At 50.2% G+C, this 14949-nt stretch overlaps 1 protein-coding gene across 1 annotated transcript; it reads left to right on the top strand.

The window, feature by feature from the left end:
- Window positions 1-4374: 4374 nt before the first annotated feature.
- Window positions 4375-11350, top strand: CDK20 (cyclin dependent kinase 20). Its single transcript, XM_057549258.1, is given in 9 exon segments — window positions 4375-4824; window positions 5135-5167; window positions 5170-5289; window positions 7411-7599; window positions 7845-7966; window positions 8157-8219; window positions 8954-9077; window positions 9523-9678; window positions 11147-11350. Coding segments are annotated over 9 exon segments (1080 nt in total). The 5' UTR covers window positions 4375-4749; the 3' UTR covers window positions 11345-11350.
- Window positions 11351-14949: the final 3599 nt, after the last annotated feature.

Here is a 14949-nt window from a genome sequence, read left to right as displayed (position 1 = left end):
TATCCTCACGTGCAAAATAATGAAGTTGGACCTCTACGTCACACTATCTACAAAAGATGGATGTAAGACCTAAGTGTAAGAGCTAAACATATGGAACTCTTAGAAGAAAATATAAGCATAAATCTTTGTGATCTTGGATTAGTCAGTGATTCCTTAGATATGCTACCTAAAGCAAAAGCAACCAAAGAAAAAAATAGATAACCTGAACTTAATAAAAAAAAATTGTGCTTCAAAGGACGCTATCAAGAAAGTGAAAAAAAAAAAAAACACAAAAAAACAACAATCCCTGAATGGAAGAAAACATTTGCAAATCATATATTTGATAAGAGTCTAGCATCCAGAATACATAAAATACTCTTACAAGTCTACAATAAAAACACAAATATCCCAAACACAGATTTCTCCAAAACACAAATTTCTCCAGAGAAGATATACAAATGGCCAAAAAGCATGTGAAAAAATGTTCAACATCATTGGTTATTAGGAAAATACAAATAAAAACCAGAGTGAGATACCACTAGGATGGCTGGAATAAAAAAGATGGTCAATAACACATGTTGGTAAGGATGTGGAGAAATTGGAATCTCATACATTTCTGGTGGGAATGTAAACTGTTGCAGTTGCAGCTACTTTGGACAACAATGTGTCAACTCCTCAAAAAGTTAAACATAGTTAACATATGATCCAGCAATTCCACTCCTACAAATACACCAAAGAAAATTGAAAACATAATTTCACACAAAATCTTGTACATGAGTGTTCATAGCAGCATTCGTCAGAGTCAAAAAGTGGAAACAAATGTCTATCACCTGATGAATGGATAAACAAAATGAGGTATATCCGTATAGCGGAATATTATTCAGCCATAAAATGGAATGAGTACTGATGCATGCTACAACATGGATGAACCTTGAAAACATTATGCTAAGTGAAAGAAGCCAGACACAAAATGTCACATATGTATGATTTCATTTATATGAAATGTCCAGACTAGGAAAATTCACAGTAATAGAAAGTATATTAGTGGGTGTCAGGGGCTGGGGTGAGAGGGGAATGGGAAGTGACTGCTAATTGGTATGGGATCTTATGGAGGGTGATGAAAATATTCTGGTTTAGATAGTAGTGATGGTTGCAGTCTTGTGGACATATTAAAAATCTGGTGAATATATGAAAAACGACTTAAGGTACACATTAAAAGGGGAAATTTTATGGTATGTGAATTATATCTCAATTTAAAACAAAACATTTGACCATACTTGTGTTGGTCTATTCTTGGACTCCATTCTATTCCATTGATTTATGGGTCTATTTGTCTGCCAGTATCACACTGTCTTGATTGCTATAGATATACACAACTCCGTAAATTTGGGTAGGGAGATTCTTCAAACTTTATTCTTCATTTTCAAAACTTTTAAAAATAACTGTTCCAGTTTATTTGCCTTCCCACAAAATCTGATAATCAGTCTATCGACATCTACACAAAATACTGTAGGTATTTTGTTGATAGTGTCGTTCTTCCATACCCGTGCTGCTTTTATCTGGTGGTTCTATCGATGACTGTGAGATGCGTGTCAAAATCCCTGCCTATAATTGAACATGTGTCTGCTTCTCTTTTCAGTCCTATCATTTCTGTTTTTTGGTGCATACACATTTTGGATTATATTTTCTTAGTGAATCGACCCTTTCATCATTATCATTATATGTATTATTGGTAATTTTCTTTGTTCTGAAGTCCATTTTGTCTGACATTAATATAACCACATGTGTTACGATACCATGTCCCTTTTTGTGGCTTTGCTTTTCACTCTCTAAATGGTTTCTTTTGATGAACAGATGTTCTTACTTATGACGAAGTCCGACTTCTAATTTTTATTTCCCTTCTAGTATTTTCTGTAACCTTATTTAGAAAAGGCTTACCTAACCCAAAGTCATTAAGATATCATGTTTTCTTCTAAGACCTTCATTGTTTACCTTTTATATTTAGGTATGCAGTCCATCTGGAATCAGTTTTTGTTTATGATTTCAGATTTGGGTCAATAGACATTTCTTCCTCATATGACTTTTCAAATGACCCGTACTATTTTTTGAAGACCATCCTTTCCAATTCCACCACTGTGTCTACCCTCACCATTTATAATAGCTGTAAAGCATGTCATTCTAAGTTACTCTCATAACTTATTCAGACACTCTTCCATGGGATATTTGGGTTATTGTCTGGCCTCTGCCATCATCAAACAGGGTGAACATCTTTGTATGGACATCAAGGCCTTCTTCTGAAGTTGTTAGAACAGAGTAGAATTTCTGAGCCTGAAAATTCTTACTTTTTTAAAGAATTAATAAATTATACAGTTCACATCTCAAAAAATACGAAGAGCCCCAGTGAAACATCTGCCTCCTACCCTGTCCACAACCCTCCCAGTCCCTTCACCAGGTAAGCACAATCATGAAATCTTGAGTATTTTCCAGATATCCTGTAATGCACAAAACTTCATTCGTTATATTCTTTTCTTCTTTTCTTTTTACACAGCTAGTGGTACTCTATATGCTCTGTTCTTCATCTTGCCTTTCTAACTTAACAATACATCTTAGAAATCTTCCTATTATTGTAATAAAAAAGCATCTTTGTTCATTTTTAAGGTAGTGAGCATAATTTTTCATTTGATGGGTGTATCAGAATTTAGACAGTCTCCTATTGATTGGCATCTATGGTGTTTCTAATCTTTTGCTATTCAAACTATGCTTCAATGAATAACTTTGAATATGTCATTTCGCTGTGTGCAATATATCTGTTGGAGGTACTTCTAGAAGAGACCTTGCTGGGTCCAAGGGGATATGCAGTTGTAATTTGATTAGCATTGCCAATGCTTCAGCAATATATGAAAGCTCCTGTTTTCCCACAGCATGGCCAATGTGAGGCAGGAGATAGATGGGCTCCAGGCTAGACATTTACAGCTGGCCTCCTGTTTGCCCCTCCTGGGGTGAGAAGAAGTTGTGCTCCAGGCCAGACATTCATAGCCAGCCCCCTGTTTACATTTCCTGAAGCAAGAGATAAATGGGCTCCAGGACTACATATTTATGACTGGACTCCTGTCTATATTTTGAGATCTGCACCTCAGTATAAAAACCAGCAACAGAAATAGGGTAAATAACTGGACACTGGACATTTTTATGGCAGGGACAGAGTGGGACTAAACCCTGTTAAAAGATCAAGGGGTCATACATTTCCCACCCTTGGGGCACATGTGCAGAAAGGCTCGTTGGGAGTCAAAAGGGAGGGGGCACCACCCCATAATATGTGATGCTAAGGTCATCCCATAGGCCTCTGGGCTGTAATCCATCTTGGAAAAAAGTTGCGCATGCATGTTGGGGAGGGTCCTAGGGCAGGTCAGGTGTGGAAAAGGAAACCAGATAATTGGCCAAAGGTACACAAAGACCCAGAAGAACTGCCCTATATAAATGACTTAACCTCCTCTTTACTGTGCTCCTCCTCATTAGGGAGGACACCCACACCCTTTGTCTCCAGGTGTGCCTCTCTGCCTTGCTTCTATCTTAACTAAACAAACTGTTTCTCTGTGTGCTCTCCCACTTGTTGTTGTTGTGCTGTGTCTCTAATAATAAACTTTGTACCTGTTTTTACAGTTTTGCCTCCGTGAGAAATGCATTTTTCACAGGGGGCAAGAGCCAAGGGGTGGTGGCTAGGATTCCTGGTTTTCATCCAGGCTACCCAGGTTCAATTCCTGGGCACAGAATTAAGATCTTGCTTCACGTCACCACTCACTGCTGCCTCTCCAAGATTAAATGGACTGTTAGATCTGAGATCTTTAGCTATCCCAAAGATGGAAAATTGTAGATTATTTTACATTTATCTCATTGTGTATGAGATTGAGCACCTTTTCAGAAGTTTAAAAAGCTAATTGTGTTTTTTGTCAACATCCTTTCATGGCATGAACTTCTTAAAAATCACTCAGGCTGCAAATTCCTCCAAATGTTTCCTCATGAGAAGCCCTTAGACATGGACTTTCCGGGGCAGAGTTTTTACTCTTTAAACGTTGTCTTTACATGTTGCCAACTGACGCTCCCTCCACAATGCAGACCCGAACCCGTCTCGCTTCAATCATCATTGGCTTTGGGGCTCATAGGTGGAAATGGCACCTGTAGGTTCTCACAGGTGGAAGCTTGCACCTCTAGGTATGGTGGCGAGGGTACCCTGGCCTGCCGGTGTAGCCGGCCCCGCCCCATCACCTTTCGGCCACGCCCTCCCCGCCGCGGTCCCGCCCCCGACTTGCGGCCCCGCCCCGTGCCCCGCCCGCCCCGCTGAGTGCCCCGCCTCCACCCCGGAGAGCGGCTCCACCCTCCCGCCTATGTAGCCCGCTCCCAAGGCTGTTCCGCCTTGCTCGCTGGCTGCATGCCCCCGCCCCTCTGCGTAACCTGGCGTCCCTCGTCACGTGACGCCCGGCAGTGCCGCGAAGGATCGGCGGTGGCTCTCGCTCCTGCTGACACGGTCTGCGCACGGGTGATCCCCGCCGAATGAAGCGCACTGAGGCGTGATGGCGAGGGCCTAGGGGAAGGCGCAGACAGGCCTGGACGCCGCCTGTAGCTGCCTTCGGCCTCCCGGCCTCTGCGCTCTTTCCTGCGCCGTTGCTAGGCAGCCGCATCTGGGCGCGGGAGGCAGGGCGGGCTAATGCGGAAAGGTACGGGTGCCGGGGAGGGGCTGTGATTGCAGAGGGTCCGGGTGTCTGGCAGAGGGCTATGGAGCAGTACTGCATCCTGGGCCGCATTGGGGAGGGCGCGCACGGCATCGTCTTCAAGGCCAAGCACGTGGAGGTGAGCACCCAGCCCTTCCTCCTTCGGTTCCATTGAGATCTACCCGTTGTCCCGACCCACGCTTGGGCTCCTGCCTCCCCGCAGCTTTTCGTGGCGTGCTCCCGCCTCCTTTGCTCTCTTGAATGGAGGGCGTCCAGCAACCAGCGGTGCTTTCTTCGGGCGAGTGCCCCCTAGGAGCGTGGCGTGGATGTCTCTGAGCTGCTTGCTCAGCGCTGCGCCTGCTGGCCCTGATTTCCCTCCAGCCCGGGGTGGGGGGCGCGTCCCACCCCCACGAGGGCCTCAGGCCTCGGCGTCGCATCCCCTTTTCCAGCCGGGGATGGGCCTGCAGTGTCTGCGTCCTGTCCCAAACAGACTGGAGAGATCGTTGCCCTCAAGAAGGTGGCCCTGCGGCGGCTGGAGGATGGCATCCCCAACCAGGCCCTGCGGGAGATCAAGGCCTTGCAGGAGATCGAGGACAGTCAGTATGTGAGTGGGGCTGGTGTTCTGAGGTGCTGGTTCCCGCCCTCCTCCACTCACTCCCACTCTGAGGTCCTGCAGTCACTCTGTTCACTCATTTGCTTCCTCACCCCTCACTCACTCCCTTTCTTCTCCACTTGTTGTTCACCCTCATTCACCCAATTACTTCACTCATTCATTCCCTGTCGTTCACTCGCTTATTTCTTCGCGTACTCGTTCGCTCATTCACTAACTTATCCCTTTTTTCTCAAAACACTTGGTGATTTCTGATGATAATGATAATTGCCACCTATTGAGCTCCTGTTATGTTCTGCATGCCAGGTTCACTGCTTTATGTATATTGTCCTTCTGAGTTTCGTCCTCTGCTCCGCAAGGCACGCTCAGGCTCTCCCTATCTCAGGCCGGGGGAGGAGGCGCAGCCACCAGCTTACGGGTGCTCAGCTTGTTCCGCTTGTCTGTGGAGGCTTTGGCCCAGGTCTGATCGCAGAATCAGGACGGTTTAACACTGGGGCCTCCCATAGACTCTACCCTCTACTGGCTACTGGCAACACAGAAACCAGCCCCTACCCTGCTCTTGAGAACTGAAGTGTGGTAGGGGAGATGGCCAAAGGCTACAGCGCCCATCTGGCGTGGTTTGTGCTGTGACAGGCCTGGGAGGGGCTGTGGGCACACGAGGAGAGACACCTCACACACCCAGTTTCATTCTCTTTGTGGTATTCTCTCTTGTCCATGTCCTGAGTAGAGGATGTGCTTAACTTCCCGGGGAGTGACAAGGGTAGGTCCACCCACCTAAGGGTGGGTGATACTCTGACTTGTTTCTTATTCTCTGGAGATGTCCTTGATATATTGCGTGACACAAGCATGTTATAAAACTGCGTGTGTCATCTTGGTTTTGTATGAAAATATTTTGTGTATATATACGAATACATGACTGTGTGTACCATGTCTCTTGTAAAGTCTGGTGGAATAGACTCCTAAGGTTGACTGTAGGTGATAGGATTTTTCTTTTGCTGTTTTTTTCATTATAATTTTGGGTATTATCTGAATGTATTTGTTTGTCCCAATCTGTAAAATGAGTGTCTACTACCCTCCACATCAGAAAAACAGCAATATGGCCATTCTTGTTTTTTGAGGAAAGTAAAAGGGCTTTGCTGACAGCTTGTGTGTGGGAGAGGTGGAGGGCCCATAGGAAGCTGGTGATACGGTCCCATGTCCTGTGCATCAGCAGGCCTGAAGAGTCTACGTTCAAAACACTCCAGATCTTACCCTGGCCCAGGCCATCCTCACCTCTCATCAGAACAACTACAGCAGGCTCCCCTGCCCCCCCGCCCCCCCGCCACTGCCTCCACTCCACAGTCAAAAAATGTACATGAAATCATCCACTCCCTGGCTTGAAAAGCTCCAGAGGCTTCTCTTCACTCTGAAAGAACTGTCACCATCTGCTTCCACCCCGCTCCAGCCTCTTTTTTCATTCACAACTTCTTAAGTGTCTCGCCCGTGATAAGCACTGTCTAGGCTCCAGGAGTGCAGAACAGAGCAGCCTCCTTCCTGTTCTTGCCTCCGGGCCTTGTGTTTGCTGTCCCCTGGCCCAGAGCTCCTTCCCAGATGCCTCCTCTTCTTTCTTCATCAGAATCTTCATCAAAATACCCTATACGTTTGTTGTTTGGTCATTTGTCAGTCATTTGTCCCCTGAGCTCCTTCAAGTCCTTCGGGACCCACCAGCCCTTGCTCGTGTTCACTACTGTGCAGCCTGCCCTTGTGACCTCGTGGGCCCTCAGGAAGTATATGTGACATGTCTCCTGCTCTCCCAGTGCTGGGAGTTGTGATCACCTGTGTGTGTGTGTGTTTCCAGGTGATTTTCCAGTTCGTGGGCTGGGTGGGGGACCAGACGCTGCCCTCAGTCGCCTTTCTTAGACCTCCTTTTCCCTGAGTGTTTACTGGAGCGTTAGAGTAGGGACTTGCCTTCTCCTGGGAGAGGGAAGCAAGAGATCACCAAGCTCCCTGATTCTGAGCTCAGATCTCATGCCACCGTCTCTGCCTGCCTGGTCCTGTGTTGGTGCAAGGGCTGAGGGTCCCAGAGAGAGTCTGAGCCATGTGAGTCTGGAGGCTGACGGGATGCCCCCCTTGCAGGTGGTACAGCTGAAGGCCGTGTTCCCGCATGGCGCAGGCTTCGTGCTGGCCTTCGAGTTCATGCTGTCAGATCTGGCTGAGGTGGTGCGCCACGCCCAGAGGCCGCTGACCCAGGCGCAGGTCAAGAGCTACCTGCAGATGCTGCTCAAGGGGGTCGCTTTCTGCCATGCCAACAACATTGTACATCGGGTCAGTTCCAGCATGGGCTGGGGTGGGACCGGGGGGGTGGCTGGGCTGTGGGTAGGCCAGCCCTTGATGAAAGGCGTGGTTAGAAAAGGGACAGAGGGGGCAGGGCCTATGGGTAGGAGGCCAGGGCTGGGGCCCTGGAGGAGGTCGGGTCTTGCGCTGACCTGGGTGCCCAGCCTACCAAGTCCTCCTGTCCCGAGGTCCTGTGGGGGCTCTGGAGGAACTGATGCCTCTTTGGGTGCTCTCAGGACCTGAAACCAGCCAACCTGCTTATCAGTGCCTCGGGCCAGCTCAAGATAGCGGACTTTGGCCTGGCCCGGGTCTTTTCCCCAGATGGCAGCCGTCTCTACACGCACCAGGTGGCCACCAGGTAGGGAGGACCAGTTCCCAAGCAGGCCCTGGCAATAGACAGGCCCCAACCCTCCTGCTGGGAAGAGATGCTTCTGGACCTTCTGTCCAAACAGTGCTCTTGGGGCTGGTGTGGGGGCCAGGATGACCTTCCGAGGCAGCTTCCTGACAGACCGGTGACCTGGCTGTGACCACCTGCCCTCCTCTCACAGGTGGTACCGAGCCCCTGAGCTCCTGTATGGTGCCCGCCAGTATGATCAGGGTGTCGACCTGTGGTGAGACGCCTATGGGCTGGGCAAGGGGGAGTGTGGGTCGTTGGGTCACCTTTTCCTCCTGGGCATTGAGGTCTCTAAGCCATTTGCGGGTTTTCCTGCTGTGAGCTCTAGGTTGCCATGGGGGTGTCTCCCCTGGTTAGAGTATCTCTGTGGAGTTTGGGATGAGTGTTCCTCCCCATGACAGTTTTGAGCTGGGAGGGGTCAAGTGAGATCAGAGTGGTTGTCCCAGTAGGAAGCTTCTGGGCTGAGGTCGGGGAGGTGGTCCGAGGCATGGGGCGTCTAAGCTGCTATGCAGGGGGTGATATCCCAGGATGCAATGTTCCTGAGCTATCTAGAGGCCTGGGTCCCTGGATATGAAGGCCCTGACCTTTATTTGGGGTAGGATGGTTTGTATATGCCTAAGAGTTTGAGATTTGGGGGCCGTTTTGGAGTCTGCCCCAGAATGGGAGGAGGTGGCGGTGTGTCCCAGAATGTGAGGCTCTGAGAAGTCTCAGAACTGTTGAGGGGTTGATGTGTGTTCCAGAGTTGAGGCCTGAGAGCTGTTTAGAGAGGGGGATATGCTCTGTGTTCTAGGCTTGAAGTCTTTGACTGTTTGGGGATCTGTATCCTTAGCTATGAAGCCTGAAGGCTACTTTGTGGGTATCTTGACCACAGTGTGAGGTGTGGGTGCTGGTGTGGGGGGATCTGTTTCCATGGTGTGAGATCTCTGAGTTGTTTGGGTTCTGTATCTGCAGGGCTGTTGGCTGCATCCTGGGGGAGCTGTTGAACGGGTCCCCCCTTTTCCCAGGGGAGAATGACATTGAACAGCTTTGCTGTGTGCTTCGAATCTTGGGCACCCCCAGTCCTCAAGTCTGGCCGGTTTGCAGGGGCCTACAGTGGGGAGGGGTGGGGGCGGGTGGCTTCTATTACCCCAATAGCTAGTGACTCCCCTGCCCCGCACCTTCTCTCTCGTGGCCCCATGCCTCCTTGACTTGCCGGACCTCGGTCCTGGCCCAGCGTGGGGTCTCCTCCTCCCCTGCCCTGCTGGAGGTGCGAGGGCCAGGGCCCAAGCCCGATCCCTTCCCACCCGTCCCCAGCACACACGCATCCAAACCGAGCTGGGCATGGAGCAGGCGCCTGAGATGTGGAGGAAGCACTGAAGGACTGAGTGAGCACGTGATGTCATGAGTGACATGTGAGCAGGGGTGCATGGATGGGGGAGTGATGAGTGAATGGGAGCAGGTAGGTGACAGGGAGCGAGAACTGACACCTAAGGGGGCTGGCGGGGTGGGTGCCGGCCCTGATGGACCCCCTTCTCCTCCAGGAGATCAAGGACCTCCCTGACTACAACAAGATCTCCTTCAAGGAGCAGGCTCCCGTGCCCCTGGAGGAGGTGCTGCCCGATGCCGCTCCCCAGGCCTTGGACCTGCTGGGGCATTTCCTCCTCTACCCTCCACGCCAGCGCATTGCAGCCTCCCAGGTAGGGTGACACCCGTTGCCCTGACCCTCCTCGTCCGTGTCCTTTTGACCAGGCAGGTTGAGATTCTCAGAACCTGTGATGGGCTGGGACCAGAACCCCTGGAGCCAGGGTTAGGAGGGTGCAGGGCAGGTGTGCCTCTCCTGAGTGGACCCTAGAGGGCAGGTGGCCAGGGGTGGCCCATTAGAAGGGCATGCACACGTTGCAGAAGAGCGAGTCTTGGGTTATTGGTGACTCACTTCTTCGTCCCTTCATTCCTTCAACAAGAATTTACTAGCATCTGGCACGTGCTGAGCACTGTCCTGGACCCTGATCCAGAGTGAACGGACGTGGCTTGTGCCTGTGGGGTCTCCACCCTGTGGTGAGGCAGGGCCGTCAGTCTGTGGGAGCTGAGGGGAGGGATGTTGGGACTGACTTTGGGGTCATGCAAGGCTTCCTGGAGAAGGGCAGGTTTAAGCATGGGGAGCTGTTTTCCCAAGAGAAATGATGAGCAGAGGCCTGGAGAGGAGGACCCAGGAGGGGTGGGTCGTGGCTGGAAGGCAGGGGAGGAGGGGAGGACCATGGGCTGATGGCTGATGGTGTGAGGGCCTCTGTCGGGTGTATCTGTCCATCTGGCCTCATGGCAGCCTCCCCTCCCTGCCCTCGGCACTAGCAGTGTGTGTTTACACATGCCCCTGGTGAGTTCCCATGTCAGCAGCACCTTCAGAGTGTACTGAGGCCAACTGACCACCTCTCAGCCCCCTGCTGCTGCCCCCATTCTAAGCGCCCCCCCCCATTGCCTCCCAGAATCTGCTTCTCCTGCCCATTTAGTCTTTCCTCCATGTGGCAGAGAGAGGGACCTTGTCCAGGTAGGCTGTCTCATCCTTGCCTGCAGGGCCCTCCTGGGGCTCCCTCAGAGGAGAAGCCAGGTCCTAGTGGCCCACAGCCATCACACATTTGGGGCCATCACCTCTGTGACTGCCAGCTCCCATTCCCCTTGCTCACTCCCCTCGGGCCCCAGGGCTTCTCCATGTCCTGGGGGTCTGTGCATTTCTGTCCCTAGGCCTCACTCATTCACCTTTCAGGTCTCTGCTTGAGCGCCACCTCCCAGGGGCCTCCCTTCACCATTCTTCAGGCCTGCAGCCCCTCCAGTATTCCTCATCCCTCCGTCATACTTTCTCTTTCCCAGAGCACTAATCATTTGATGCACTGTTTGTCTTACTTCTTTATCGTGTTTATTACCCCCACCCCTCACTATGTGGAAAACTTGAAGGCAGAGCTCTTTGTTCTGTTTACCGCTGCATCTCCTGTCTCTGGAGCAGTGCGCAAACAGTGAGCACTCCGAGGTGTTGGAGTCACCTGAACGATGAGCAGATGAAGGAAAAATCCTCTCCAGGGCAATGTTCACATCTCCTCCTCGGAGGGAAGTGGCTGAAGCTGGGACGGGGAGGTGACCAGTTTCCTTTTGCTGCCCCTCGCTTTCTGCCCTCAGGCCCTCCTGCACCAGTACTTCTTCACAGCTCCCCTGCCTGCCCACCCCTCGGAGCTGCCGATTCCTCAGCGCCCAGGGGGACCTGCCCTCAAGGCCCCCCCAGGACCCCCCCACGTCCATGACTTCCACATGGACCGGCCTCTCGAGGAGTCGCTGTTGAACCCGGAGCTGATTCGGCCCTTCATCCTGGAGGGCTGAGACGTTGGGCCACCAGCGTGTCCCCCCCTTCCCTCCCCAGGACAAGCCAGGCCTCTTGTTCTTCTGCTCCGGCCTGATTCGACCACAGTGGTCCTGCTCCTGGCCAGGCCATCCAGCCTCAGCAGAGGGGACCCTCGGCCTGTGCTATCGGCCTCCCATCTGTTGCTGGTAACAGATCCATCAGAAGGAGGCAGTGAGTTCCGCTGCCATGCCTGCCATGGGGCTGGTTCTCTAGTTGCTGCCTTCCTGGTCAGGGACAGTCCTGGTAGAGCCATTTGGGGGAGTGCTGAGTGTAGGATGTCCTCATGTCGGAAATCCAAGTGGGAAGGAAAGTGTGGTTTGATTTTGTTCTCAGAGACATTAAACACTAGTTTACTTTTGAGATTTATTATAAAAACACCCGGTAGTTCTACGTGATGTATGCCCCTCTTCCTTTCCAGTTGAGGGAAGTGGCTGAGGTAGCATCATCCCCTGGCCCTTGCTTCTCTGTGGTCACTGGGAAAGTGGCCCCATTCATGGCTACTTTAGTCTTGGGGGATTGCTAGGTGCTTCATGTGACAGAGCTCCCTTTTGGAGGTGAGTTGGCAGAAATCAGGACCCAGGAATGGCTCAAGTTGGGGACCCAATAAGTGACGCTCCACACCTTGAGCTGGTTTACCAACATCACCCTCAGGATATGGGTGAGCCTGGACCACATGGGCCTCCTCTTTACTCAGAGATACTGGGCAAGTAAGAAGACAGACATTCCTGGAACTCATTTGTTAATTCAGTAAATCCCAATACAATCTGAACTGGCTCTTGTTTTTCTTATTAAATAATTTGGTAAGCCAATTCTAAAGTATATGCAGAAATGAAAGGGTTAAGAGGAGGCAGAAGCAGAAGAAAAGGCAAAAAATGATGAAAGGACTTACCCTATCAGATACCAAGACTATCATAGGGCTGTAATAAATAAGCAATGTGGTATTGGTTCACAGATAAAAACAGATAAATCAGAGAAACATATTCTTAGCAATCTTGTGTTCTTAAAATATTCATTTTGTGCTCATGTGGATAAAATTCTGTAAGCACTGCAGTCACAGAGGTGACTAACAGTGCCACAGTCACTGCCCTCCAATCTCTTAGAGGGCAAAGCACAGTGAACTCCAGTTGTTGCTTTCAGGGAAGAGTGTGAGTGTCCCATATGTCTTTAAAGATGTTTTAAGGATATGGCCTCTGCCTGTTTGTCAGGCACATTTGTAGAGTCTAAGCTTCAGTCTAGCTCAGTTTCTTGTGTCCCTCACCTTCGTATGAATGCAAGTCTGTACCCAAACCCTGACCACTGACCCTCAGCCAGTTCCACTCACAAAGACTCTAAAGCTTACTCCACCCTGACATTGACCCTCACCTTTACCTTAAACCTTACACTTAACCTGACCCTATCACCCTGACCCTGACATATACACTGACTCTCACCCTCACTCAATTCTTTGCCAGCCCCTTCCCCACCCATGCCTGGCTTTGATCTTGGCATTGACTCTGACCCTCACCCAAACTCTGACTCCGTTTGACCTAGAACTAAACCTTGTCCATGAACTTGGCTCTCATCTTAACCTTAACCCTGAGTCTCTAATTGACATTCCTCTTACCTTGATGCTCATTATGATCCTGATCCTGACCGTTAACATGTCCCTTACACTTGCCCTGAACTTGACTTATCTTTGACAATGACAGCTTCTCTCACACTGATTGTGAATACTGTGATAAATGAGATACTCACCACCTTCAGTCTGATTCTGACCCTCAACTTCACTCTGCCCCTAGACTGAATCCTCACCTTGACAAGGACCATCATACTGACACACCCTGCCCTTGAACTTGCACCTTGATGCTGAACTACACTGTACACTCAAGCTGAAACTAGTCTGCACCCCAAGCCTGACCATTATCCTGATCCTGACCCTCATCTTGACCTAGACCTCAATTTCATCCTGACCTGGGTCCTCATCCTAATGCTGAGCCTCACACAGAACATGGACTCACACTTGGCTGTCACCATTGACACCCTAATCCCATCATGACCTTGAACCTGATCTAGACCCTGACCCTGAAATTGAACTTCACACTGACACTGACTTTCATTATTATGATGACTCATCCTCAGCCTGATCGTCACCTTCATCTTGACCCATCCTCACTTTGAAACTTAACCTTGAACTTGATTTTGACTATAAACCAAACTCTGACCCTCTGTGGTAAGCAGAATAATGTCCCCCCCACCCCCACCAAAGATGCCCATGTCCTAACCTATGAATACATTGCCTTACACACAAAAGGGACTTGGTAAATGTGATTAAAGGGTACAGACTTTGAGATGGAAAGAGTATCCTGGATTATGCAGATTGGGCCAATGTAATGGGGGTTGGGAGGAGGGTGAGTTGGAGGAGGAGGACTTAATTCCTTCCAGCAGCAATGGAAAAGGGACCCACCTTGACTTTTAATTGACCTTGACTTTCACAATGAACATCATGCTCACCCTGACCTTGACATTACCTCACATTGACCTTGACCCTGAACCTGACACTGACTCTAATCCTGAACATCAGCCTCACCCTCACCTTGACCCTGAATCCTACATGGAACTGGACATCCACTGTCAACTTGAATCCAACTTTCAATCTTACTTTCACCCTGACAATAACCATCATCCTAATCCTGACATTCATCCTCTCACTGATCCTCTCTAATGGAGCCTCAACCTGATCCTAACCTTGGCTCTCACACTGATCTTGAACTTGATCTTGAACCTAACCCTGGATCTAAAATTTCCCTCATAGTGATCTTGTCCTTGAACCTGATTCTGACACCATGACCCTGACCATTCTCTTATCTTGATCCTTAACCTGACATAGAATTTTACCTTGAACTGGACACTCACCCTCACTCTGATTCTGATCTTCATCACTCTGTCTCTGATCTTACCCTCATCCTGACTGTGACCCTGGCTGCTCTGACATTGAGCTTGATCATGACCTTCACCCTTACACTAACTCTGATCTGATCTCGGCCAGGGCCACGACCAAAACCAGGGTGAGGTCCAGGGTTGGGGCTAAGGCTAGGTAGGGTGAGAGCCTGGGCAGGGGCCATGATGAGGGAAGTACCAGGTTAGAGCCAGGGCTTGGGCAAGGGCCAGTGCCAGTGTAAGACGGAGGCTGAGGGTCATTCTGAAGGTGATTGTGAAGGCCAGGGTCGGGGCTAGGGCAAAGCTCAGGATGAAGGTGTGCATTAGGGTGAGTCAGGGTTAGGTGAGGGTAGGGACAGGAGTATGGTAGATGTCAGATGCTAATGAAATCAAGGGTGATGATTAGAGCGAGGTTGAGGAAGAGGGTCAAGGTCTGGATAAGGGCCAGCACCAGGGCAAGGGCTCGGGAGGTGCTGGGTTCAGGGGCACCACAAGGTCCCACGTGGGGGTCAGGGCGAAGGTCAGAACAAGGATGAATGTCAGTGTAAAGGGGTGGGCGAGGGTCTCAGCGAATGTCAGGACAAGGGTTAGAAGCCAGTCTAAGGCCAAGTAGAAGCGGGGCTGGTGAGTGGATTAGTAGAAGCGGGTGTTACGAACGGAAGCGCGG

The sequence above is a fragment of the Balaenoptera acutorostrata genome, chromosome 6, assembly GCF_949987535.1.
Source record: "Balaenoptera acutorostrata chromosome 6, mBalAcu1.1, whole genome shotgun sequence".
Classification (NCBI taxonomy): Eukaryota; Metazoa; Chordata; class Mammalia; order Artiodactyla; family Balaenopteridae; genus Balaenoptera; species Balaenoptera acutorostrata.
Note: the sequence above shows the minus strand (reverse complement) of the source record. Positions and strands in the feature narration are given on the sequence as shown.